This window comes from Camellia sinensis, chromosome 1 (assembly GCF_055761805.1).
Source record: "Camellia sinensis isolate YWXY chromosome 1, ASM5576180v1, whole genome shotgun sequence".
NCBI classification, from domain to species: Eukaryota; Viridiplantae; Streptophyta; class Magnoliopsida; order Ericales; family Theaceae; genus Camellia; species Camellia sinensis.
The window spans coordinates 1,856,893-1,878,348 of record NC_138961.1 but is presented as its reverse complement, the minus strand read 5'-3'; the positions used below and the strand labels follow the sequence as shown (position 1 = coordinate 1,878,348).

The 21,456-nt window shown below is 33.7% G+C and overlaps 1 protein-coding gene across 10 annotated transcripts; it reads right to left on the bottom strand.

Moving 5' to 3' along the window:
* Positions 1 to 7,776: 7,776 nt before the first annotated feature.
* LOC114274537 (U1 snRNP-associated protein usp106) lies at positions 7,777 to 21,064 on the bottom strand. 10 transcript variants are annotated; one of them, XR_014330418.1, is made up of 15 exons: positions 20,951 to 21,064; positions 20,743 to 20,907; positions 19,232 to 19,284; positions 18,582 to 18,750; positions 18,417 to 18,480; positions 17,431 to 17,510; positions 17,095 to 17,248; positions 15,002 to 15,063; positions 14,002 to 14,064; positions 13,639 to 13,697; positions 13,237 to 13,318; positions 12,833 to 12,886; positions 10,120 to 10,179; positions 9,168 to 9,211; positions 8,832 to 8,979 (listed from the first exon to the last, which is right to left on the bottom strand). XR_014330418.1 is itself a non-coding variant. In XM_082870291.1 (14 exons), the coding sequence occupies exons 2-14, from the start codon at positions 20,887 to 20,889 to the stop codon at positions 8,169 to 8,171; spliced, it is 1,242 nt and encodes a 413-aa protein (XP_082726417.1). In that variant the 5' UTR covers positions 20,890 to 20,907; positions 20,953 to 21,006; the 3' UTR covers positions 7,777 to 8,168. The 10 variants fall into 10 exon arrangements, 4 of the variants coding, with proteins under 4 accessions (XP_082726417.1, XP_082726418.1, XP_082726416.1 ...); XR_014330413.1 differs by lacking the exons at positions 10,120 to 10,179; positions 12,833 to 12,886; positions 13,639 to 13,697 and adding exons at positions 7,777 to 8,187; positions 13,458 to 13,638 and having other exon boundaries at positions 8,734 to 8,979; XM_082870291.1 differs by lacking the exons at positions 10,120 to 10,179; positions 12,833 to 12,886 and adding an exon at positions 7,777 to 8,187 and having other exon boundaries at positions 8,734 to 8,979; positions 20,953 to 21,006.
* Between the last annotated feature and the right edge of the window lie 392 nt (positions 21,065 to 21,456).

Genomic DNA, 21,456 nt, shown 5'->3' with positions numbered 1-21,456 from the left:
CCTAGACTAAATACACAGATGGTCCCAATAATCAATACACATCAATTACGCAAAACATGGTAGTTCATCATTATAAACACGAGACCAAAACAAATAGTTTACATTATGCCAAGTTCACACATGTTTCAAAAATAATTTGATTCCATTGATAATATAATAATTTATCAAAACAGTTTAGTCATGAAACAACAATTTAATTTTCTAATAGTTCAGGGTAGGAGAATATTTATAAAAATATATAGCATGAAACTACTCACCTAAAAATGAAATAATATAATCCTCGAATAAAGTATGAAAGTCCACCTAGTGCTCTGAACAAAGTATTAAAACTACACGTCACTACTAATTCAAACATACTAAAAGGAATAATAAACTAAGTAACCCCAAACTAAAGCGCACTAACACGGCTCAACCCAACTCACCGTTACTCTTAAATATTACCTAAGTTCATGTTCTTCAAGGTCTAAAATCACCCAAGACATGGGTTCAAATCGAAACTTAATTAAAAGTAACTTTAAGATAAAACGCAATTTTAAACTAGTTTTTCCAATCTATTCGCTAACTTTGAAAATTAAAAACCCACTCCACGTTGTTCGAAAAATTATAAAACCCTCCATATATCAACTAATATATCCTAAGTTTCAAACCCAAATGGTTTCACTTGATTTGCTTATCAAAATAATTATCTACAATTAATTATATCTAATAGGTCGTTTTCTGCAGCACTTTAAAGAAATTAATGGTTCTCTTAGTATACATGAGAAATCAACGCAAGGCCAAAAACTTACGAAACTAGACTTGTAACTGGTTCTAATGACACTAATTTGATAATTTTTGGATTTATACCCAAAGAGAATGACACTCCCGAATTTACTGTTTAAAACCAGTTTTCTGGACAGATTTGAACGCATGAGTTTATATGGATTTTGAATCCCAAAAATTATGAAAAAATTTAGATATGCAATTCAATATGTAATTAATCTATTGTAAAAATTTCAGTTCAAAATTCATTCGTTTGATATGGTTTCTTGATTTTTAAAGTTTGTGGTTCTGTGCAGAATTCTTATCTAATGACTTTAGCTCCTTAATTCGCTTTAAAATTTTGTATGATAATAATATACACAGAATACTAACCCAATCAGCCAATCCATTCGTTTTTCTTCCAATCAATACACCGAAACATCTATACACAATAATCATAGATATAATATATTATAGAAGAACAACACCTTAAAGTTGTAGAACCACAAGATGCTAGAAATTTCTCTCTATCACTCTCTATCCCCCTCACAATGACTCACGGCTGCTAAGAAACCTAAAGTGGCTGCTGTTGTGTTGTGAAAACAATAAGAGAGTTAGGGTTTTTCTTTTGTTTTTATTTTATACTAGTGGTTGGGTACACCTAAAGCATGTCTAGGTCAAATAAATAGATAAATATACAAAATATATGTATAAGTTATATGCAACTCAAATGGTAAGAGCCTTATTTATTAATTTTGTGGTCTAGAATTCAAGTCACACCATCTTTTCTATTTTTTATTTATTTATAATAAACCTTACCTCTAAATTAAAGGCTTTCACCATAAATTTATTTTAGGTTTTAAAATTAATTAAAAGACCTTCCAAATATTTAATTTACACTTTAGGATTCACCACCAAAATATTTGAGATTGTAATATTATTATTATTTAATTATTTACTTGATTTTTATATTCGGGTTCTCACACCAGCGACTTAGTTGAACGCTTGGTAGAGTTGTACATTAGAGAGATAGTTCGACTTCATGGAGTCCCTGTGACTATTGTGTCGGATAGGGATCCTCGTTTTACTGCCCGATTATGGCAAAGCCTTCAAGAAGCGTTGGGAACTAAGTTGACTCTTAACACCGCTTATCATCCTCAAACTGATGGACAGTCGGAACATACCATTCAGATTTTGGAGGACATGCTTAGAACTTATGTCCTTGATTTTAAAAGGCGTTGGGAAAAGCACTTTCCATTGATTGAGTTTGCTTACAACAATAGTTACCAAGCTAGTATTGGGATGGCACCGTTTGAGGTCTTGTATGGCCGACCACGTAGATCACTGATTTGTTGGGCCGAAATGGGTGATGCACCGTTATTGGGTCCGAAAATTGTTAGAGTGACAACTGAGAAAGTTGTTCTCATTCGGAAGAGGTTAGCTACGACCCAAGGCCGACAAAAGAGTTATGCCGATAAGAGGAGACGACCTTTATCTTTTGAAGTTGGTGACCATGTGTTTCTAAAAATCTTACCAAGGCAGAGTTTAATGAGATTTGGTAAGAGTGGTAAATTATCTCCAAGGTTCATTGAGCCTTTTGAGGTTTTAGAGCGAATTGGGGAAGTGGCATACCGATTAGCTTTACTGCCACAACTTTCAGGAGTTCACAACGTATTTCATGTAGCTATGCTTAGGAAGTATGAACTCAACCCTTCTCATGTGCTTGATTGGGCTGACTTGGAGGTAGATGAGGATGCCTCTTACGAAGAATGACCGGTTCAAATATTAGATACCCGAGAGCAAGTGCTACATAGCAAAACTATACCGTTGGTAAAGGTGTTGTGGAGACACCATGGGGTTGAAGAAGCGACGTTGGAACGGGAGGCGGAAGTCCGCTCCAAATATCTGAATTTGTTTGAAAATGCTTAAGTTGCTTTTCTTTGTAATATTCCCTAGTGTTGAAGGAAACGTATTTAAAGTTGTTAACCACATGTTGTTATGTGCGTTGTTGTTTTAAGCATAAGGTTGTTAAGAGTTGCCATTACTTTTTGGAAAATTTAATGTTTATGCATATTTGAGAGGTTGTTGTTAATGAGATAACCATGGTGGAAATGATGGAATTTGGTTGAGAGTTAGTATTGTGATTTGAAAATGAAATAGCGTGGTTTTGATCACTAGAAACCCCTTTGTTTGGGTAGTTTAATTTGAAATTTCGGGGACAAAATTCTTGAAGGGGGGAAGGTTGTAGCGATCCCAGTTTTGCTACTTCACTAAGTATGTCAGGGATCGAGCTGCCCAGTCAGCTCGCAAGGGTCCAGGGGGCAACGCCTCTTTGCGAGTCCTAGGGCAGCGCCCTGGCGGGGTTGAGGGGCAGTGCCCTCAAAACAAAAATGCAAAATGCATTAGAAGTTGCTTGTCCACTCAAGCGGCCGTTTATGCGCTCGAGCAAAGAATGTTTGGTTCTAGAAGTTTGACCTGTCTGTAAAAGTACTGGGAAAGTGTATTTGACGCTCAAGCGAGGCTTTTCACGCTCGAGTGGACCATGTTATATCAGTTCATGAATCTGATATTTCAGATCACTTTTGTGTATCTCTCTCTCTAAAAGCCCTTTCCTCTCCCTTCTCTCTACATTTCCCTACGCCAAATTGGATCAAAACCTCGATTTCTCAAGATCCATTAGAGTTCTGCCGTATGTTCTTCATCAATGTTGGTTAACTTCTCGAGGGCTTCATTGTGTACGGTGAAGATCGAGTTTCGACACCGTTGATTTTAAGGGTTTCATCTTATTTCTTCTTCAAAACTTGAGGTAGGGATTTTCTTAGAGTTATATATATATTTTTGCAAGATCTATATGATTTTCGAAATCATCTTTCGATAGCTTTGAAAATTGACTATTGATTCAAGAAGTTGAGCGATTTTGAAATTGGGTTTGTCTTTTGTTCTTTTAAAATGATCTTATGGGTTTTGATTTTCGTTGATTGAAGAAAAGATGATTTTGGAAAGTTTTCTTTCAAAAGATTTGAGTTGTATAGTTTTTGTGAGAAAATCTAGAATTTAGGAAATTTTTTTAAAGGAGACTGAAAATCCATGAATGATATTGTTATATTTATTTTGTGTGTCAAAATAAATAGATGTTTGAAAATTTTCTTATTTATATTTATATAAATGATGAATTTTAGGGAATATGAGAATTATTATTCATTTTGGAGATTATTGTTCAAAACGTTGAAATAGTCTTTAAATAGCTAATTGTTGAGGATACTTGAGAAGAGGGAATTGTGTTATTTCTTGGATGATGAATTGGAATAAAAGTATTTATATTCATCTTGTAAAATTGGCATATCAATTCATTTGATTACATTAAATTTTGAAAGTTGATTTGAAAACTTGCATTGAGAAAAGAATGTTGAGAAACAAGTTTTCATGAAATGGTTTTGGGGTAAATACATTAGTAAGTCTTGATAAGTAGTGTAAATATTGAATAAGTTGGCTTAAGAGCCTAGGGTGAAAGACCGAAAATTCGCCCGGATAGGTGTCTAGCCTTCTGGTTAATGTTGGTAAAAATGACAATTTGGTAGTACTTGTATGGTTTACTTGCAGATACCGACCTAGGGATTACCAGAGTCGTATTTACCGCCCTTGAAATAAATTATTAATTTTTGAACAATTGAAATTGCATGATATCATTGAGCATGATGGTTTTCAAAAGATGAAAATGTGATTTATCTTCAAAAAGGGCATAGCATGGCATGTGCTTTTTATCTCTTGAGACTTGTATAAAATGCATATATTTTGTTGAGAATTTCTTACTGGGCTTTATGCCCACCCCTATGGGATTTTTGTGCAGGAAAAGATGTAGTGATCCCACCCAACTTGGGGCGTAGAAGTATGTGTGTTGGGAGTACAATACTCTCATTTTGCTGTGACTCTGTGTGTAAGCCAAGGGCTGTATTTGTGTGGGTTTGAATAATCGTTTTGTGTAGCAGGCTCAAGCCTTGGAAATTTGTAAACCCTTGGGGGTATTTATTTGTTTATTTACTTATTGTTGGATTAATGTGTTGTTGCATGAAGAACTATTGTATCATATAATGTAAATTTGGAGATTTATATTCAGTTTTTCTTGAAAGAGTCATGATTGTTGTATTATCATTTGGGCTAGAAATTTGGAGCGTTACATTAAGCCTGTCCACTTTCGTTGTCCTCACATGTTGGCCAGTGGACACCTTACCACATTCCCACATTTGTTGCCCTCACACGAACCGGGTAGGTGGACACCTCAAACACAATCTCACATTCGTCGTCCTCACACGAACTAGTAAGTAGGCACCTCAAACACATTTCATAACATTTGTATTTTTCACACAATACCAACAATCATGAGGATTCTCCAATTTTACTTATCCATCATTCATTTCATCAATTTCATAAACAATCCCTTTAGAGTTCAAATGAAAATTTTGAATTTTCCCACACTAAGGTTTATTTTCCTTAATTCAAGTATTTCCTAATCCACCATCAATTTTACAAAAACACATCATCTACAAAGCTCATGCGTTTATATATATATATATATATATATGTATGTATCACATCTATCTCCATAGATTAACACCCTTTAAGATTTACACACATTCAAACCAAAATGAAGATATACAAGGGTAAAGACATTCCTACCTCAAAGTTGTGTGATGAAAAATGAAGGCCCACCTGACGAGCTTTTGGGATACCACGTTTTAATTGGTTCGAAGCGTAGCTCTTGGAGAGGAGAATGACTTTAATGAAAGAACTAAGATGGATTCTTGTTAAATGTAGATGAAATCTAGTGTTTTAGCCTTAGGGTTTTCAAAAAAAGGGAAAAGAAAGAGAGAAAAGATGAAAAAGTGAATCAAAAGTGTGTTTTGATCGTGTTTTAAATCTGCTGTCCTGACTTGATCGTTCAAGCGAAGCTTCCATCGCTTGAGCAAAGAACCAAAATGCAAAGGGATCGCTTGAGTGAACTTTCCACCGCTCGAGTGGTAAACGCAAGGTCTTAAAAGTTTTGCAGAGTTACAGTGAAAATACTAAGAGCTCATATTTTACGCTTGAGCAACAATTCCTTCGCTTGAGCGGTCGCGCATGTAAACCTACGAGATACTGGGAGCAACAATTTTTCGCTCGAGCGACAACACCTTCACTTAAGCGGTCACTTAAAGTTAGTTGTTACAATAAAATTTCTCATTTATTATTTAAATTCTTCAGCTTAGTATATATTAATTTATTGCTTAGTTGTATTTTAGATATAGATCAATTTACTCATACAAGTCTCTATACTTTGTATATGTATTTCATACCAATTTAATAAATACGCATAATTACAGTATTAATAGTTGGTGAAAAATTACGTATCACGTGTAATGCACGTGCCCAACCACTAATATTAATAAAAGGTACATAAAAACAATCACAAAATGCAAAGAACTAAGCCACTATCATAAAATCCTAATAGCATGAGAACAACCAATATCAAATATCAAAAGGAAGAATAGCAGACCCATTAGCAACACAACCAGTTAAGCACAAGTGGAACAAAGCATTAGGTTTCTTCTCTGTGAGATTCAAAAATGACTTGGCTTCTTGTAACCTATCCACGATAACAAGCCTCCTTTTGTACTTTTTCCACACACCATATAAATACACATGGTACATTATCATTGGTGGTTGAATTCTAAAATTTTAATTAATTTCTTGATTAAAATGGAAAAACTTTTTAATTTATATATTATTTATGGCTATGGCATCTATTATCAATGCTATATATATCCATTTTAAATTTAATTTTTTATATAGAAAGTCAAAAAAAGTTTTAGCCATACCAATACCTAACTTGAAATTTAAAAATCTTTTTTAAAAAATCCAAATATAATTTTACTCAAAAGTAATTCCAATATAATTTTGGTCTAAAATTTGAACATATTTACCTTATAATATTAATAAAAAATTCATCTCTTTTTTTAAAAATAAAATAAAATATACAAGTGACATAAAATACACCTAGCCATATCTAACTTTAAAAAAAAAAAATTAAAAATTAAAAAAAGAAAAGAAAAAAAGACTATGTTCAGAATTTCAAAACAAAAAATTTAACCATTCCAAAGCTACATCCAATTAATTCAAAAAGGGAAAATATGAATGAAATTTTAAGCATATATATTTTGAAAAGTTCTAAACCCTGAATGAACAATCAGCACCGAACATTGAGTAATTAAAAAATCTATACTCGATTTTATTTGTGATTAAATTAATATATATATATATATATATATATCAACCAATTATTATTAATAATTATTTGATATCAGTGCATGTGAACTCGTATCCCACAATTCCACTCTAGGATTAACAAGGCCAATTTTGACCATTGGAAAATATTCAATAGAGAGCCTTTTGCTGCTTGGAAAATGATGATTGTCCTTCAGCTGGTGAAGAAGCCGCTATCTATTCCCAAATTTTTTTTTTTTTTTTCACAAAATGAATATGCAGATACACTACTCTAACTCATCCATTAAAAAATATTATCCTTTAACACCTACAACATATTTACAGAGAACACCATCGCACCTACGTCAAGACTGAAACTTAGGCATTCTCCAAGCACTAAAGAATATATTTAACCCCAACTACGAGTTATAAAAACTCGAACCCAAACCTTGAGCCAGGAATTTAAAAGTCTTATCCATTCCCATTTATTACTACTCCCCCTCTCCGCCTTCTCATCGCGAGTAAATTCAAAGATTTCAAACCCCAGATAATAAAACAAGGGTAAAAAGAATGTAAATTGTCTTGTGAATGGTAAAAGCCATTGTCCTTGCATTTCTTGTCATATCATTTGCACACTGGTAATGCCCACCAATTTAACCCTTCCACAAATTCCATCACACCAACAACCTTTTCTTAACAATAAGTAAACATGAACAATCAGTCAAATTGCTTCCCACAACATCTGATAATCTGCTGCATGTAAATCCTCTTCCATCAGGAATGGAAATAATAGTAAGCTAGACCAAGCTCAGTTTTAACATTTATATATAATAATAATACTAAACGGGCCATTCCCCCCAGTCCTAGTCACTGGTACAGGAAGGTCCTACAGGGTACAAACCGAACTTTTATAGCATAGTAAATTGTTATGGATTCGTTCGATTTTTTATCAATCAAGTTAGAGCCAGTCAAACTTGGGATAATGTGGGAAGTCCAAAAGAAACAAACTGTCACTCAGCCATGTAGGTATAATCAAAGGCGGCGTAATTTCAATCCTCCATCAAACAGTAATCATGAAGATGTACTAACAATTTCTAGTGCCATCACAGAACCCATCTCTCCAAAAACTCAAATTTATCTTCATAAAGACAAAGGACAAGCAATTTCCAGATTCTTCATTCCAGCTGCAGCTAGTACCGATCATAACGCCTGAGAAAAGATAGGCAATTATTACAGATCAATCAAAATATATTGCAATATGCATAACAACATATGCAGATAAAGGACACAATAATGAAAATGTAAGTGATTGAAATTTATAGTAAATACCCAGAGGATGTCTACTTTCTCAATGCAAAATGTTGGAAAACAGGTGGTTCAATAAGGGAACCAAAACATAATGAAATAAACTACTTGAGCTCGGCTCAATTAAAATCTTGTTCGAGATCAGATTATTATGTAAACAAGCCAAGTTGGAACACATTTTAAAGCTCGTTATGTAAACAAGTCAAATTAGAACAACCTATTACTCAGCTCAATAAGCTTCTATGGATAACAAAAAAAATAAACTACTCGAGCTCGGCTCAATTAAAACTTGTTTAAGATGGAATCAAATGCTAAACAAGCCAAGCTTGAACATATTGTGACGCTTGTTAAATTTTTAAGCCAAGCTTGAAAAATATATTTCTTGACTCGGCTATTTTACAGCCCTAGATGCATCTAAATATCTAATAACAATTGATAAACAAGAAGTACCTGTGGCGATCATAGTCCCTGGAACGTTCTCTTGACCGTGAACGTGACCTCCGACGACTCCTTGAATCATAGTTGCGGGCCCGATCTCTTTCTCTATCTCGCTCTCGATCATACCCATGATCATGATCATAATACCTATCACGATCTCTGCTCCTACGATCATTGTCCCACCCCTCTTCACGGCTATCTCCATGGTCTCGATCCCTGCTCGCTTCCCTATCATGCTCTCGGCTTCGCTCTTTTGATCTGTACGATAACAAGAATTATATGACTTCACCAATAAAATTTCTGACTCTCAAACAAAGAATAGAATAATAATGACCCCACCCACCCGCACTACTCAGGGAAAAAGGTTTGAAAGCCTACACCATTTTAAAATACAGAAGAGGGGGGGGGGGGGGGGGGGGGGGGGGGGGGGAATGAACTAAGATTACCTTCTCTCATCTTCATGGGCCTTCCTTTTATTGTTTCTCTCTTCCTGACAAATTAATTAAGAAAGTACTATTGAAACATCTCTACAACAGTTTCCACTTCATCCAACTAGAGATATTATAAAGCAAAATAGATACCACAAAAATAGCACACTACCATAGACCATATGAGCTTGACATCAATAAGCATAGTCAATATGAGTATGTTCAACTCAAGGTTGTTAAGATCGGGATCTTACACAGGATTGTTTTGGGGGTCTGCCAGATCGAATGGAGGATCACAAGATCCTACTACAATGATAAAAAAACACTATAACTTTTGTATGACTTAAGTAATACTATCAAAATGTATATAGAATGAACCCCTCAAAAAAAGAAACATAGCAATTCAAAGTAGCATTCAAACCTTGTTTCAGCAAAGAATTGGTATAGAGTTGTGCTGAACAAAATTTGTGGTTCAAATTAAAATAATTTTTTTCCAACGAAGTTTAGGGAAAAAGAACCAAAGAAGAGCAGCAGCAGCAGCAAAGAACCAAGAAAAATGAAGAAAAAGGTAGGAAAAATGAAGAAACAGGAGAAAGAAAAAGTGATACTAAGTTCTTGTCAAATGTTTCAATCAAAGTTCTAGTTTTCATATGTTTGCTTTGATCAGGAACAAAAACAGAACAGACAAAAAAATAAAATAAAAAATATACAGAGAAGAATAGTCGAACTACAGAACAGAGATGAGAGAAGAGGAGGAACAAAGAAGTCAGGAGAAGAAAAATGGTGATTCAAACTACAGAGAAGAATCGTACACATAGAAGAAGAAGAAGAAGAAGAAGAAGAAGAAGAAGAAGAAGAAGAGCAGCGAAGAAAAAGAAGAGCAGCAGCGAAGAAGAAGAAGAAGAAACGAACAAGAAGACAAAAAAAAGCAAAAAAATAATACAAAGAAGGAAGATTCGAAGAAGGATACCTGGTTCCACAAAATCTGAAGCTTTGATGTCCAATTTCTCTTTCCCCAATTTGTATTGCCCTAATCGCAGCTAAGAGGGTCAATTTTTCTTCTTTTATCTCGATAAAGGGTTGTTTGCTTTAAAGTTGGCAAAAAAAAACCATATAAATCAGGATCGCATGGAATCGCGATCCCGATACGATCCTACCAATCCTAATATGATCCTACCACAATCCTGACATGGGCCCGATCCAAAATATGAGTTGGATCGAATGCTATATATATTGGATCGTAGGATCGTACAATCCTACAATCCGGATCGTGATCTTAACAACCTCGGTTCAACTCCCTTCCAAGAACCACTCCAATGATGTCCATGTAATAAGCACAAATGTAAATAACAAAAGTCACAAGTTAATTGAGTTTCCTTTGTTTTCCACCTTTTTTATAATTTATCCACAAAAAATAGATCCAAGGTTACAATAGTGAAGTCCTCAGATTTTATGGTGTTGAATGGACCAATCTAACTCCACAGGAAAAAAATAATAATAATTCCCATGTTACACAACGCTAGTGAGGCTGGAATATCAAGATTAAAAATCCAACAGTAACTGTATTTTTATCTACCAATACCTTTAAATAACATGATACAGGTGCATGTCTCATGCATGCATCTAAAATCCCTAAAAATAGAAGATAGACAAAAACCTCCTTAGATTTCAGGAAGCTGAGGAAAATGAATCAAGACAAGTCCAATGAAGATGGAATGAGATTAGGTACACCTTTAAATGTCAAAACAGAAAGTCAAAAAATTGATACCATAGCTAGTTTGAGCACAGGGAATAAGAGAAGTAAGAAAATTGACCACCAGAATAAGACATATAAATAATCAAGGACACTTATTGACTAATGAAACTTTCATTCAATAAGAAACTTCAAAAGTTATATGCTAATACAAAACCCTGACATGACCTGCAATCTGGAGTTGTTCACCTAAGTAGTAGTTAAAATTCTCTGGAGCTAGATAAATTTGGTTTTTTATTTTTATTTTTCCTTCTCATGGTAAATAAACAATAGCAGTTTAAATATTTTCAAAAATCGCAAATTGCACTAACAGTTCCTATAGTTTGGGGGTTGTGTCACTTTGGTCCTTGAATTTTTAATTGAGACACATTTGACCTTGAATTTTGAATCTTGTTCTAAATAAAGACAATTGAAGATGTCATTGCTTAATTTCAATGGCAAAATCGTCAATTTGATAAAATATAAACTAATTTGAAAAATAAATATCAAAAAAATATTTTTTAATTTTTAAAAATTATTTTACCCACTAAAGATAAAATATGTAAAATTGATAAATCTTTTAAACATTTTTTTTTTTTTACCAAATTAATTTTTATTATGTGTTTGAATGATGATCATATAATGGGTGATTGTTTTCATTTTCATTAAATTAGTTTCTATTTTTTCAAAAGTCAAATATGGCGACAATTTTGATATCATTATTAAATCAATCCATTAAATCAAAAAAATTCAAAACTAAAAACATTTCATATATTAAATATACCGATTACACATTAAAATCTTAACAATCACCCATTACATATTCATCATTTAAACACATAATAAAAATTAATTTAGTAAAAATAAATAAATAAATAAATGTCTAAAAGATTTATCAATTTTTCTAATTTTATCTTTGGTAGGTAGACATAATTTTTAAAAATTCAAAAATATTTTTTGATATTTATTTTTGTCAAATTAGTTTATATTTTATCAAATTGACGATTTTGCCCTTAAAATTAAGTAATGGTACCTTCAATTGTCATTGTTTGAAACTAGATTCAAAATTCAAGGTCAAATGTATTACAATTGAAAAGTCAGGACCAAAGTGACACAAGTCCCAAATTATAGGGGACTATTAATGTAATTTCACCCTTTCCAAAAATAAAATAAAATAAAATAAAAACAAGTTGTAAGCTACAAGGCACTACCGTCTACCAGCATAACTCAACTAACATTCACAGGTTTATATGTTCTTTCAATTAGGTCAACAAATATCAACAGGAACCAGATGATTGACAATTAACACAATTCTGACAATAGCATTCTTGATCATAATTAGGGACAATTACAGCACAGTGGGTCAGACAAAAAATTATAAAAACACGTGGGGTGCAGCAAGTCATTCTGTGATGGGGGTGCAAGTGAAAAGCTATGAGGTGCAAGTGTGACTTGCACCCCTCAATGTTTGTGTAAAAAACAATTTTCTATCCCACTGGGATGTAATTCCCCCTAATAATTATAACAAGAAATTTTTTAAAACAAAAAAAGCTCACAAGGCCTCGAGAGTAGGGAACGCAAACAAGCAGGTTCAAGGTGAGTATATGGTTGTTCAAGTTCACTCAGTAAAAAGTATGGTGACATCCGAGTTCTGTTGCATGTTACAAGCCTACTCTGGCTTTGTTGCCAAATGCAAGTGGCTAGTCTGTTTACACCTTTCCTTAAACACAAGCCAGAATGAGCAGATTTTGCCCATTCATAAGAACTCCAATACGAAGTACTGGTTCTTTTCAACCGTTTTTCAAGTCTATGCCATTGAAATTCAATTAACAGACAAATACAGCAGGACTTCACCCTTTCCCCTTTTTAGGTGAACCCCAATATAAATCTGTATGAATATAAAGATAGTTAAGATATGAAAGCACTCTTCTCCAAGTTAAGAAAAACTCACAGATGCATAAACTGAGAATCTCTACAGAAGAAAGTGAAACATTTATACCAGCACCTGAATCAACATATTCAGAGTACCAACTTGAGTATATACCAAATGTACAATAGGTAAAATAAACATATAAAACCTCCTTAGTAGCACAGCATTACTTTTAAAAACTACATTGATGCCTACTGCCTATTGTGCAAGAAACATGAATTCTGCATTCGAGGAAATAGAAAAACTGCAAAGGCAATGACGAAGCCAAAAAAAAAAAAAAAAGAAAGAAAGAAAAAGAAAAATTGTAAAAGGTTCCAAATAACTTGTTTGCAATTCCAGCTTGTAACCCTTTTCTAATAGAATAAAAACAGTCAATAACCCCAAGGAATTGGCTCAAAAAAAATGCGAAAATAGATAATCTTTACCTGTAGCTCCGCTAACTTCTCACGGATTTGTATATAGCCCAAGTGAAGCTTTCCTCCAAAATGATCTGCTAAACGACGGTCACTGGAAAACCACATAAAACATCAGAACAGCAATATATATTCAGATCCTCCAAAAGATAACAGATATATAACACAGCTGCCCCATAAGTTTCTAGCTAACAACAGTATGATCTACAAGCATAAAACAGAAAAAGACGCACATTCTTTAGCTGCAAAAGTTTATCCTCGAAAAACCGGCCCAAAAGCCTGCTGGTGACAAGGAGGTATAATCGCCAGGTCAAAAGCTGAAGTATTCACAACCCCAAAACCTAGTTCTTTGTCATCCTTAAAAAATCTACAGATCACATTTGTGATTCTGTAGAACAAGGAAGAGAAGAATACCTGTCATAAACACTCAAAAATGCCCCACAAATGTCACAGACACGTAGCTTCTGATCAGTCTGTACAAATATCATAATTTCTAAATGAGAATTGATGCTTAGATCATATATGGTCAAGAGTGAAATTTTCATGTTCAAACAACTTTTATCCCAAGTAGCAACCTAATCAAACAACTAACTAAAGATATTTCTATAAAATGAAAAGAGAATCGGTTTTTAAGCCACTTTATCAGTTTTTAATCAAAAATGACACAACAGATAAAAGCAAATGAATAGTGAAGCTTAATATTGTAAAATATTAAGACTTTCTCCGTCCTCCAACAAAGGCAAGAAGATTGGAAGAAAAACAACATAAAGGACTCACAATGCGGACATCAGCAGCAGTGTACTTGGAGGCATCCAAAACAGGGTCCTGTCTGGGAGCCAGCTGGAAAAATAACACACGTGTGAGCAAACACATCAAGGAATAGAAATTTCTTCTAATACATTTAAACAAACAAACAAGACGGGAAAACATTAAGATTTAGGACATTATCCTAGATACAAGGAACAAAATATTCACAATTGCTCCTTTTTTTAGGGATCAACGCAACAAATAAATCATTCAGACTCACAATTTGTGGTTGTCCACGGCTGGCCAAGCCTCGAATTTGGGGTGTGACAATCAGTACCTCCAAAAACAAGCGAGACCCCTCACCAATAAGCAAAGTAAAATCATGGGCAGAAGATACAAGAAAAGCTCCCAAATAATCCAACAGGAACCAAAAAGAAATCACCAACTAGATGAATCAGACATCATCCAACCCTAAAACATAAAGCACTAAAAACAAAGGAATAGGAATTTGGACCACCAATCCTAAAACAAGATGAAACACCATAAAAGCAAGAAGTGGAGCATCAAAAAAGAGGGACTTGGGCTTTCTCGAAGGCAAAGGATGAAACTATGAAACCAGGCCTTTTGCTCAATGGTATGCCATGAGAGAACCTCTCAAATCTAGAGGGAGCAAAACCTTTCTAAAAGCCTAAACTACATGAACATTTCACTATCGCAGGCCGACCTTAAATACCAAAGAACACTTGCATACAACTATCCTCCACCTATTTAAACAAACAAGATCTTCAAAACAATTCAAATTCACTATTTTATCCCACATCACAAGCACCCATCCTGCTAAACCTTTTGCTTCTGAGATTAACAAGTGAAGAACATATTTAAGATTCATTTTCCGCTTCAAGTATATAACACATGGATTGACATACTGCAATAAATTTCAATTTTGTGGTCTATGGCTAGGCAATGTCAATAGAAACACAAATCTAAATTATTCTTATGGAGATTATTCTTGAGAAAAAAAAATGAAAACCTTCTTAAGTGCTTCAGCCTCTTCCAATGCTTTTTGTGCTTCATCAATCATTCCTTGCTCACCTGAAAATGTAATTGAAAACTATACAATTAGCCCATGACAAGACATCAAGGCAAAAAAAGGCATAAAAATGAAAAAGTACCACTTTTCATACGCCAACTTTACTAAAACTTGCAATATAAGAAGCACAAAAACGGGACACAACAATTTTACAAAAATTAAGATACAGACAATACAGGGATCTAAGAAGCACAGACACAGATACATAACATGACACGAACTTGCCAATATTGAAATTTTAAAAAGTGTAGGACACGATACATAAAAGACATGCACACAATTTATAGTTTTACATATTTTTTATATGTCATGCATATGAATATCTAATTCAAGGATAATAAACAAATACAATGTAGCACTAATTTCTGAAGTCCTAGCAAGAAGAATACATATAAATTTATGTTGTTTTACTTTTATCAATGGATTGCAAGTTATTTTATTCAAACTTATAACGTGTTTCATGTGTGTCTAAACGCTAGACATATGTTTGAATGTGTATCCAATAGGTGTCAAGAAGTTTCTGATGGGTGTCATGTTGTGTCGGTGTCCAACACAACACACCACCTTCTTAGAACTGTTTGTACCAGATGGCATCTTACTAAGACTATCTATTGAAATTTCAGAAGAAGATCAGCGAAGAATCAAATATATATATCCAACAAGAAAGGAGTTCATTATTGTTACTAGTTGCCGGTGGGGACATTGTTGGTGAAAAGCAATTTTTGAGTGCTTTATCCTTAAAGCTAGTCATCTTTAAATGACATTTTCTGTTGTAAATTCATGTTGTTAGGCATTGAGAGGGACAGCTATTCTTTTTCAGAGATGGGATGTGAAGGAAAATAGGGCACCATGATCAGTAGTGGGTAGATTTTGCCTTTGATAGCAGAATTATTTGAGCTTATGGAATGTGTTCATGGTCCAATACAGATTGTATGGGGAGCTTGAACACATTTAAGGAATCAAAATCTGTTTTGGAGTATGAGTTTAGTCTGCCTATCTGTGTTAAAATTCTAAGTTATTTAATTGTTTGGTATATCTTTATCCATCCAGTTAATAGCTTTGGATTTTCCAAATTCTATATTTATCTTGGTTTTTTTAGTTGAAGCTGTTTTTTGTCTCAGCTTGTTCTCTGTTTGGCATGCCTTTTTAGGCTGTTTTTAGGCTGGTTGTTCTTGCTTGTATAGTTGGGGTTAGGGCTTGGGGCATGCCCCTTGTATTTGTGTATATTTTCTGTTTTTAATTTATGACTTATTAACCCCCCCAAAAAAAAACTTCTTGAAGCAATTCTAGCACTGGACACTGGTCGCATTTTCACCTACAGTCTGAATCCCTTCAGAAAGGATGATTTAACTTAAAAGATGCTTTTCAAAATCCTTTAGCCATAAGTGGCAGAAACTAGAATACCATAGGACAAGCAATAAATAAAAATCTTGGAAAAAATAGCCCATAGGACAAGCAATAATAAAAATCTAAAATTGATCACAATGAAAAAATAGCTAGCGAAACATTTAGACATTAAAAATGATCACATAATAAAAACCCAAAATTGATGAAATACAATTTGTTGAGATTTTTTAAGCAGCCCAAGGACAATAATCATTTTGACATAACGTGAGCTATCTGGTATAAGGCCTTAGCACCCGCCATAGCCCATAGGACAAGCAATTAATAAATTAGACTAAATCAGATGCTGGATTGGATCAAACTTTATTTTGGTCAGAAATAAGAATGCAGAGATATCAAGGGCACAACAAAAATAATGGTGGTCATCAAGAGAGCACATTGCACACATGCACAAAAGTGGAAGAGAAAGAAAAAAGAATAGGCACACACCAGACGCCATAACCCATTTCAGGGCTTTCTTTAAGGATTTCTGGGGGAAGAGCTTCTTCCACTAAAAAGTTGCTGAATATAAAAGTACATAAATAATGCAACAACTTAAAAACAGAAAACACTGGCATATAAAGAGATTCTATGAATTTGCAAATGCCAAAGAACATGCCAGCCCTTGATAACATTGCTGACTCACATACCAAGATCTTCTGCTTTTTTGAGCTTCTCATTTATCATTTCTTGTGTACGAGCATCGGGAGCAACGACAGGCAAGGGTGCCAACGGTGGAGGATTTGGAAGGGGCTGAGGTAAGGAAGCTCGATCTTTGTTGAAGGCATCCAAAAGAAGCATAGACTGCCAGAGAAGAAATATAACCATTCACAAAAGTTTAAAAAATAAGAAAAGTTCTAGAGAGGAAAGTAATTACATATAGATAGCAACTTCATAATAAACCAATACTGACAAGTTACATGTCCAGAAAGCATTTCAATGATAATCCAAACGTGAAATTCATATATGTTGACAAGCTTTTTCACCTGTTTGTCAGCTCTTTTTGTTCTGAGTTCTTCCACTATTTCCAAAGCTTGAATTTTCATATCTGTCTTGCCTTCAAGATCTGCAAAATTCAAATTGTTTATAAGCCTCTACAAGTCTATATCAGCTATCTTATAATGAAGCATTGAAAGCCCTGCTGCCTCCACATTAGATGCTGAATAAGGAAAACAACATACCATGTCAGACCAGAAAAATGTTCTAAAAAAGGCAAAAATTTAGTGTGAAAAAAAAAGTGCATATAAATTATCAGAAAATCCATTCCAAATGATTTCTGTATCCCAGTGTTTAATGCATCTTTTACATAGTTAATCAGATTATCTGTATCACAGCCAAAACATTTGTGTCATCTTTCGTCAGGAATGAGATTAATATGGACCTATTCCTTCTTTCTGCTGCTTCCTTTACTTGTATGTCCTTGATGATCTCGCATTCACAATTTCCTAACAGTTATAGAAAATAGATACAATAGGAACAAAAATTCCTTTTGCAAAGGGCGTTGAAATTGAACAAATTTGTAGCCAGAAGCCAGTAAATCTTTTTGCCATCATGACAATCACCCTAATAACTGCCAAAATTCCATTATTGAATAAAGCAAAATCCAATCATGCCAAATGAGCAAGCAATAACTCCCCGCTTAAAAAAAATAAAAAAAATAAAATAAAATAATTGATCTACTACCCACATTTCCATAAAATAACCATTTCAATGTTCCAACATCACAAGACTTTCCCACCATGTAAAGCATGCAATATGATAGCAAAGACCTCTTGGCATCTGAAGAATAACCCAGCACTCATAAAATTTATTTATAACGCATTTACAAGCAGTGTAATTTGAACCAAAAGGAACGAACAACACAATCATAAGAGTAGCATTACAACAAATATCCTCTCTCTCTCTCTCTCAATAGCAAAACCCTTGAAGAACAAGGGTAGCAGACAAGGTATAGTAATCCCAAGTCACTTACCATATTGATCGACTTCCTTTAACTTCTCCTTGATCTGTTTCGATAACTCCAGAACCTCAGGTGTCTGCAATTCAAAAGAATCAATAAACCACCACATGGAGAGAGAGAGAGAGAGCATGAAATGGCAAAAAAAGATTGCTAAAATAATGTATACTTGACCATCACCTGTGTAACCTCAGACACAGAAATTGCAATAGCAGCTTTAGCATCCTCATCCTCGAGACGTTTGAGAGCTCTAGTAATTTTCCTATCACACTCAACAATAAGCCTATCTATAACATCCTCCAAATCCCTATCATAGTTATCGATACCCTTGGCTTTGGCGTCCTCATATCTGGACAGAGTTAAAGTCGCATATTCAAATCTTTCATACCAATGTACAATTTCAGATTCCTTATCAAGAAAGAAATAAAGACAGTATTTGACAATAGAGGCTTAGCACTAATCCAAAGCCCAACCCGAAAAGATAATCGAGACTTAAAAATTAGCCCATCCCTGCCCCTAAAAACTAATCCCAAGCCCTACAATAATTTGGTTGAGCAGACCATTGGGTTGATAGCCACCCCTACAATAAACCAACCAATATGAGATTCTTAATGATGGTTGCATTCAATGATATTCGCAATAACAGCTACCTACCTCTGGAAGATTATAATGATAAAGAATGACATATAAATAGAACTTGGCTAGCATACTCTCAAATATTTCATAATGGGATAGCATTCCAGTTCTGTCTAACAATATAACCTAAGGGGGAAAGGAAGGGGAAAAAAAAGTGGAAATAAATGGTTTCACACCATCAGAAAAAAAGATACTCTTTCCTCAGCTGCAGTGAGTGCACCTTTGGACATGGTCCCATATCCATTTTCTAGAGAGAAGAAAAAAGTAAATAACAAAAAAGAGTTAAAAACAATAAAGATTAAGATAGGAGTAATGTTATACAAACAAAAAATTCATATATAATTTTCATACATAATTATGTGACTTATTGTGAACCTTTCACTTCAAAACAAAATACCAGTGAAGATAAGTTTATTTACAATAATGGCATTGCCACATTATTCATGTGGAGCTTTTGTAAGAAAGGAATTTTCCTTATGATAGTGATACAGTGCATACGCAATGACAAATATAAATAACAATGAAACAGAGATTTGAAAAATAAAATCAGTTAGTTGGTTGACATTATAGGAATCCAGGGCTCTGTTTGGTTGAGTTTTTATAATTTTTTTTATGAAAATTTTTCAAAACTAGTTTGATGAAAAAAATAAAAACACTAATTATTTTCATATGTTTTCTCTTTTATGGGGTTGGAAATAATTTTTTTAAATCCACAAATATCTTTCTTGGTGTTTATTTTTTTCAAACTAGTATAATTTAAAAAATAAAAAATAAATAAAAAAACAGAAAACACATTTTGAAAACTTAACCAAACAAAACCCAAGTTCCTTAAACTCAGGAAATAGTACAGAATGTATTAAGAAACATGATAAGTACCATCCTCCTCAGTACTAAATTTCTAGTAACACCGCACTTTTATTACTTCTCAAGTGCCTCATCAAGACTCTGGTTATGAAGCACACTTGACCAACACTGGAAACAATTCCTACCAATTTCTATATAAAGCTAGCTATATTTCATCAACATTTCACTCCAATAAATCCAATTATTATTTAAACTTGAAAAGCACTTAATCAACCAATAATCTCCCAAAATCTAGTTTTCTTTTTCAACAGTCAACATAATTAGACCCAGTGTGGCCACCAATAAAGCAGTGGAAAATGTTCAAACAATAACAAAGTTACAGTTAAATTCACAAAAAACAGTTTCCAAAAAAAAAAAACTCAACTCTAACAAACAGTCGTAGAATACTAAATTGAATTATAATTGCTGTCAGATTAACAAACCCAAAAAAAGAAAAGAAAAGAAATTAACAGTTTGAGATTCCATCCTTTTATTCTACTACGGTTACTCTCTAATCAAATAGAATTCCAGGGAAGTGAACTTAAAAAATAAAAATAAAAACAGTTTATCTCCTAGTTGGAATTATTATTTTTATTTTTTGGTTAGGTGGTGTTATTTCAAAATAAACTAGGGTCATTGTGTTCAGAATAAGCAATTTTAAAGATAATATTTGATCATTAAAAAAGTACTTATTCATAGCGAATTAACCAAACACTCGTAAAAGCGCATGAAAACAATTGTATTTTTTTCAACAACACATTCCGTATATATATTCATAATGCATACATGTGTGTGTGTGTGCGCGCGCGCGTGTATATATATATATATATATAGAGAGAGAGAGAGAGATGATGGTACAGACGGTTAATTGGAAGAGTTCGTGAGGGCAGAGGCCGACCAAGAAGAGACGGCAGACATCGCGATCGTAGTACTTTCGATTTACTTCCCTCACGTCTCCGTTCCGATTCGCTCCCATCAGCACGTCCAGCTGCTTCCTTATCGCATCCATCTCTCTCTCTCTCTCTCTTCTAATAAAACTCTCTTCTCTGTAATCTACTCTCTCTCTCTCTCTCTCTCTCTCTAGGGTTTTTATGTGTAATTAAAGTGAATTCTATTTTTGCTGTTGAGCGCATCAGAGAATGGAGGAAAAGGCTTCAGAGTTAATGTAAATTGCGTCAGAAGCCCCTCAATTTTGTATTTTTCTTTATTATTATGCCCTTAAGTTAAAATTTTCATTTTATTAAACCATTTAACTTTCCCAAATGTAAACTTCAACCACTGCCGTTTCATTTTGGCCGTTAAGTACGGGAACCACTTTAGATGTAATTCTCTAAAATTTTACTTTATAAAACCAAATCCCCATTTTTTGCCCCTTTTTTCTTTTATACAAAAAAAAAAAAAAACAGTAAAACTTAAAATAATCAACTATTTTTTATAATTATTTTCTTTCTACTCAATTTTAAAAAAAAAAATTTACTAAAACCTAAAAAATAAATAAAAGAATAAATTATAAATACATTTCTTGAAATTAGATTAAAATATAAAATACCTTTTATAAATTATTTGCATTGTCAAG

Excerpts from the sequence above, each read along its gene's own strand:
- LOC114274537 (XM_082870291.1), bottom strand. The coding sequence starts at position 20,889 with ATGGATGCGATAAGGAAGCAGCTGGACGTGCTGATGGGAGCGAATCGG. Across the intron at positions 18,481-18,581 it reads CTGTGTCTGAGGTTACACAG|ACACCTGAGGTTCTGGAGTT; the intron begins GTGATGGTCAAG and ends TTTGAATTGCAG. Across the intron at positions 17,511-18,416 it reads AAAGGAAGTCGATCAATATG|ATCTTGAAGGCAAGACAGAT; the intron begins GTAAGTGACTTG and ends TGAATTTTGCAG.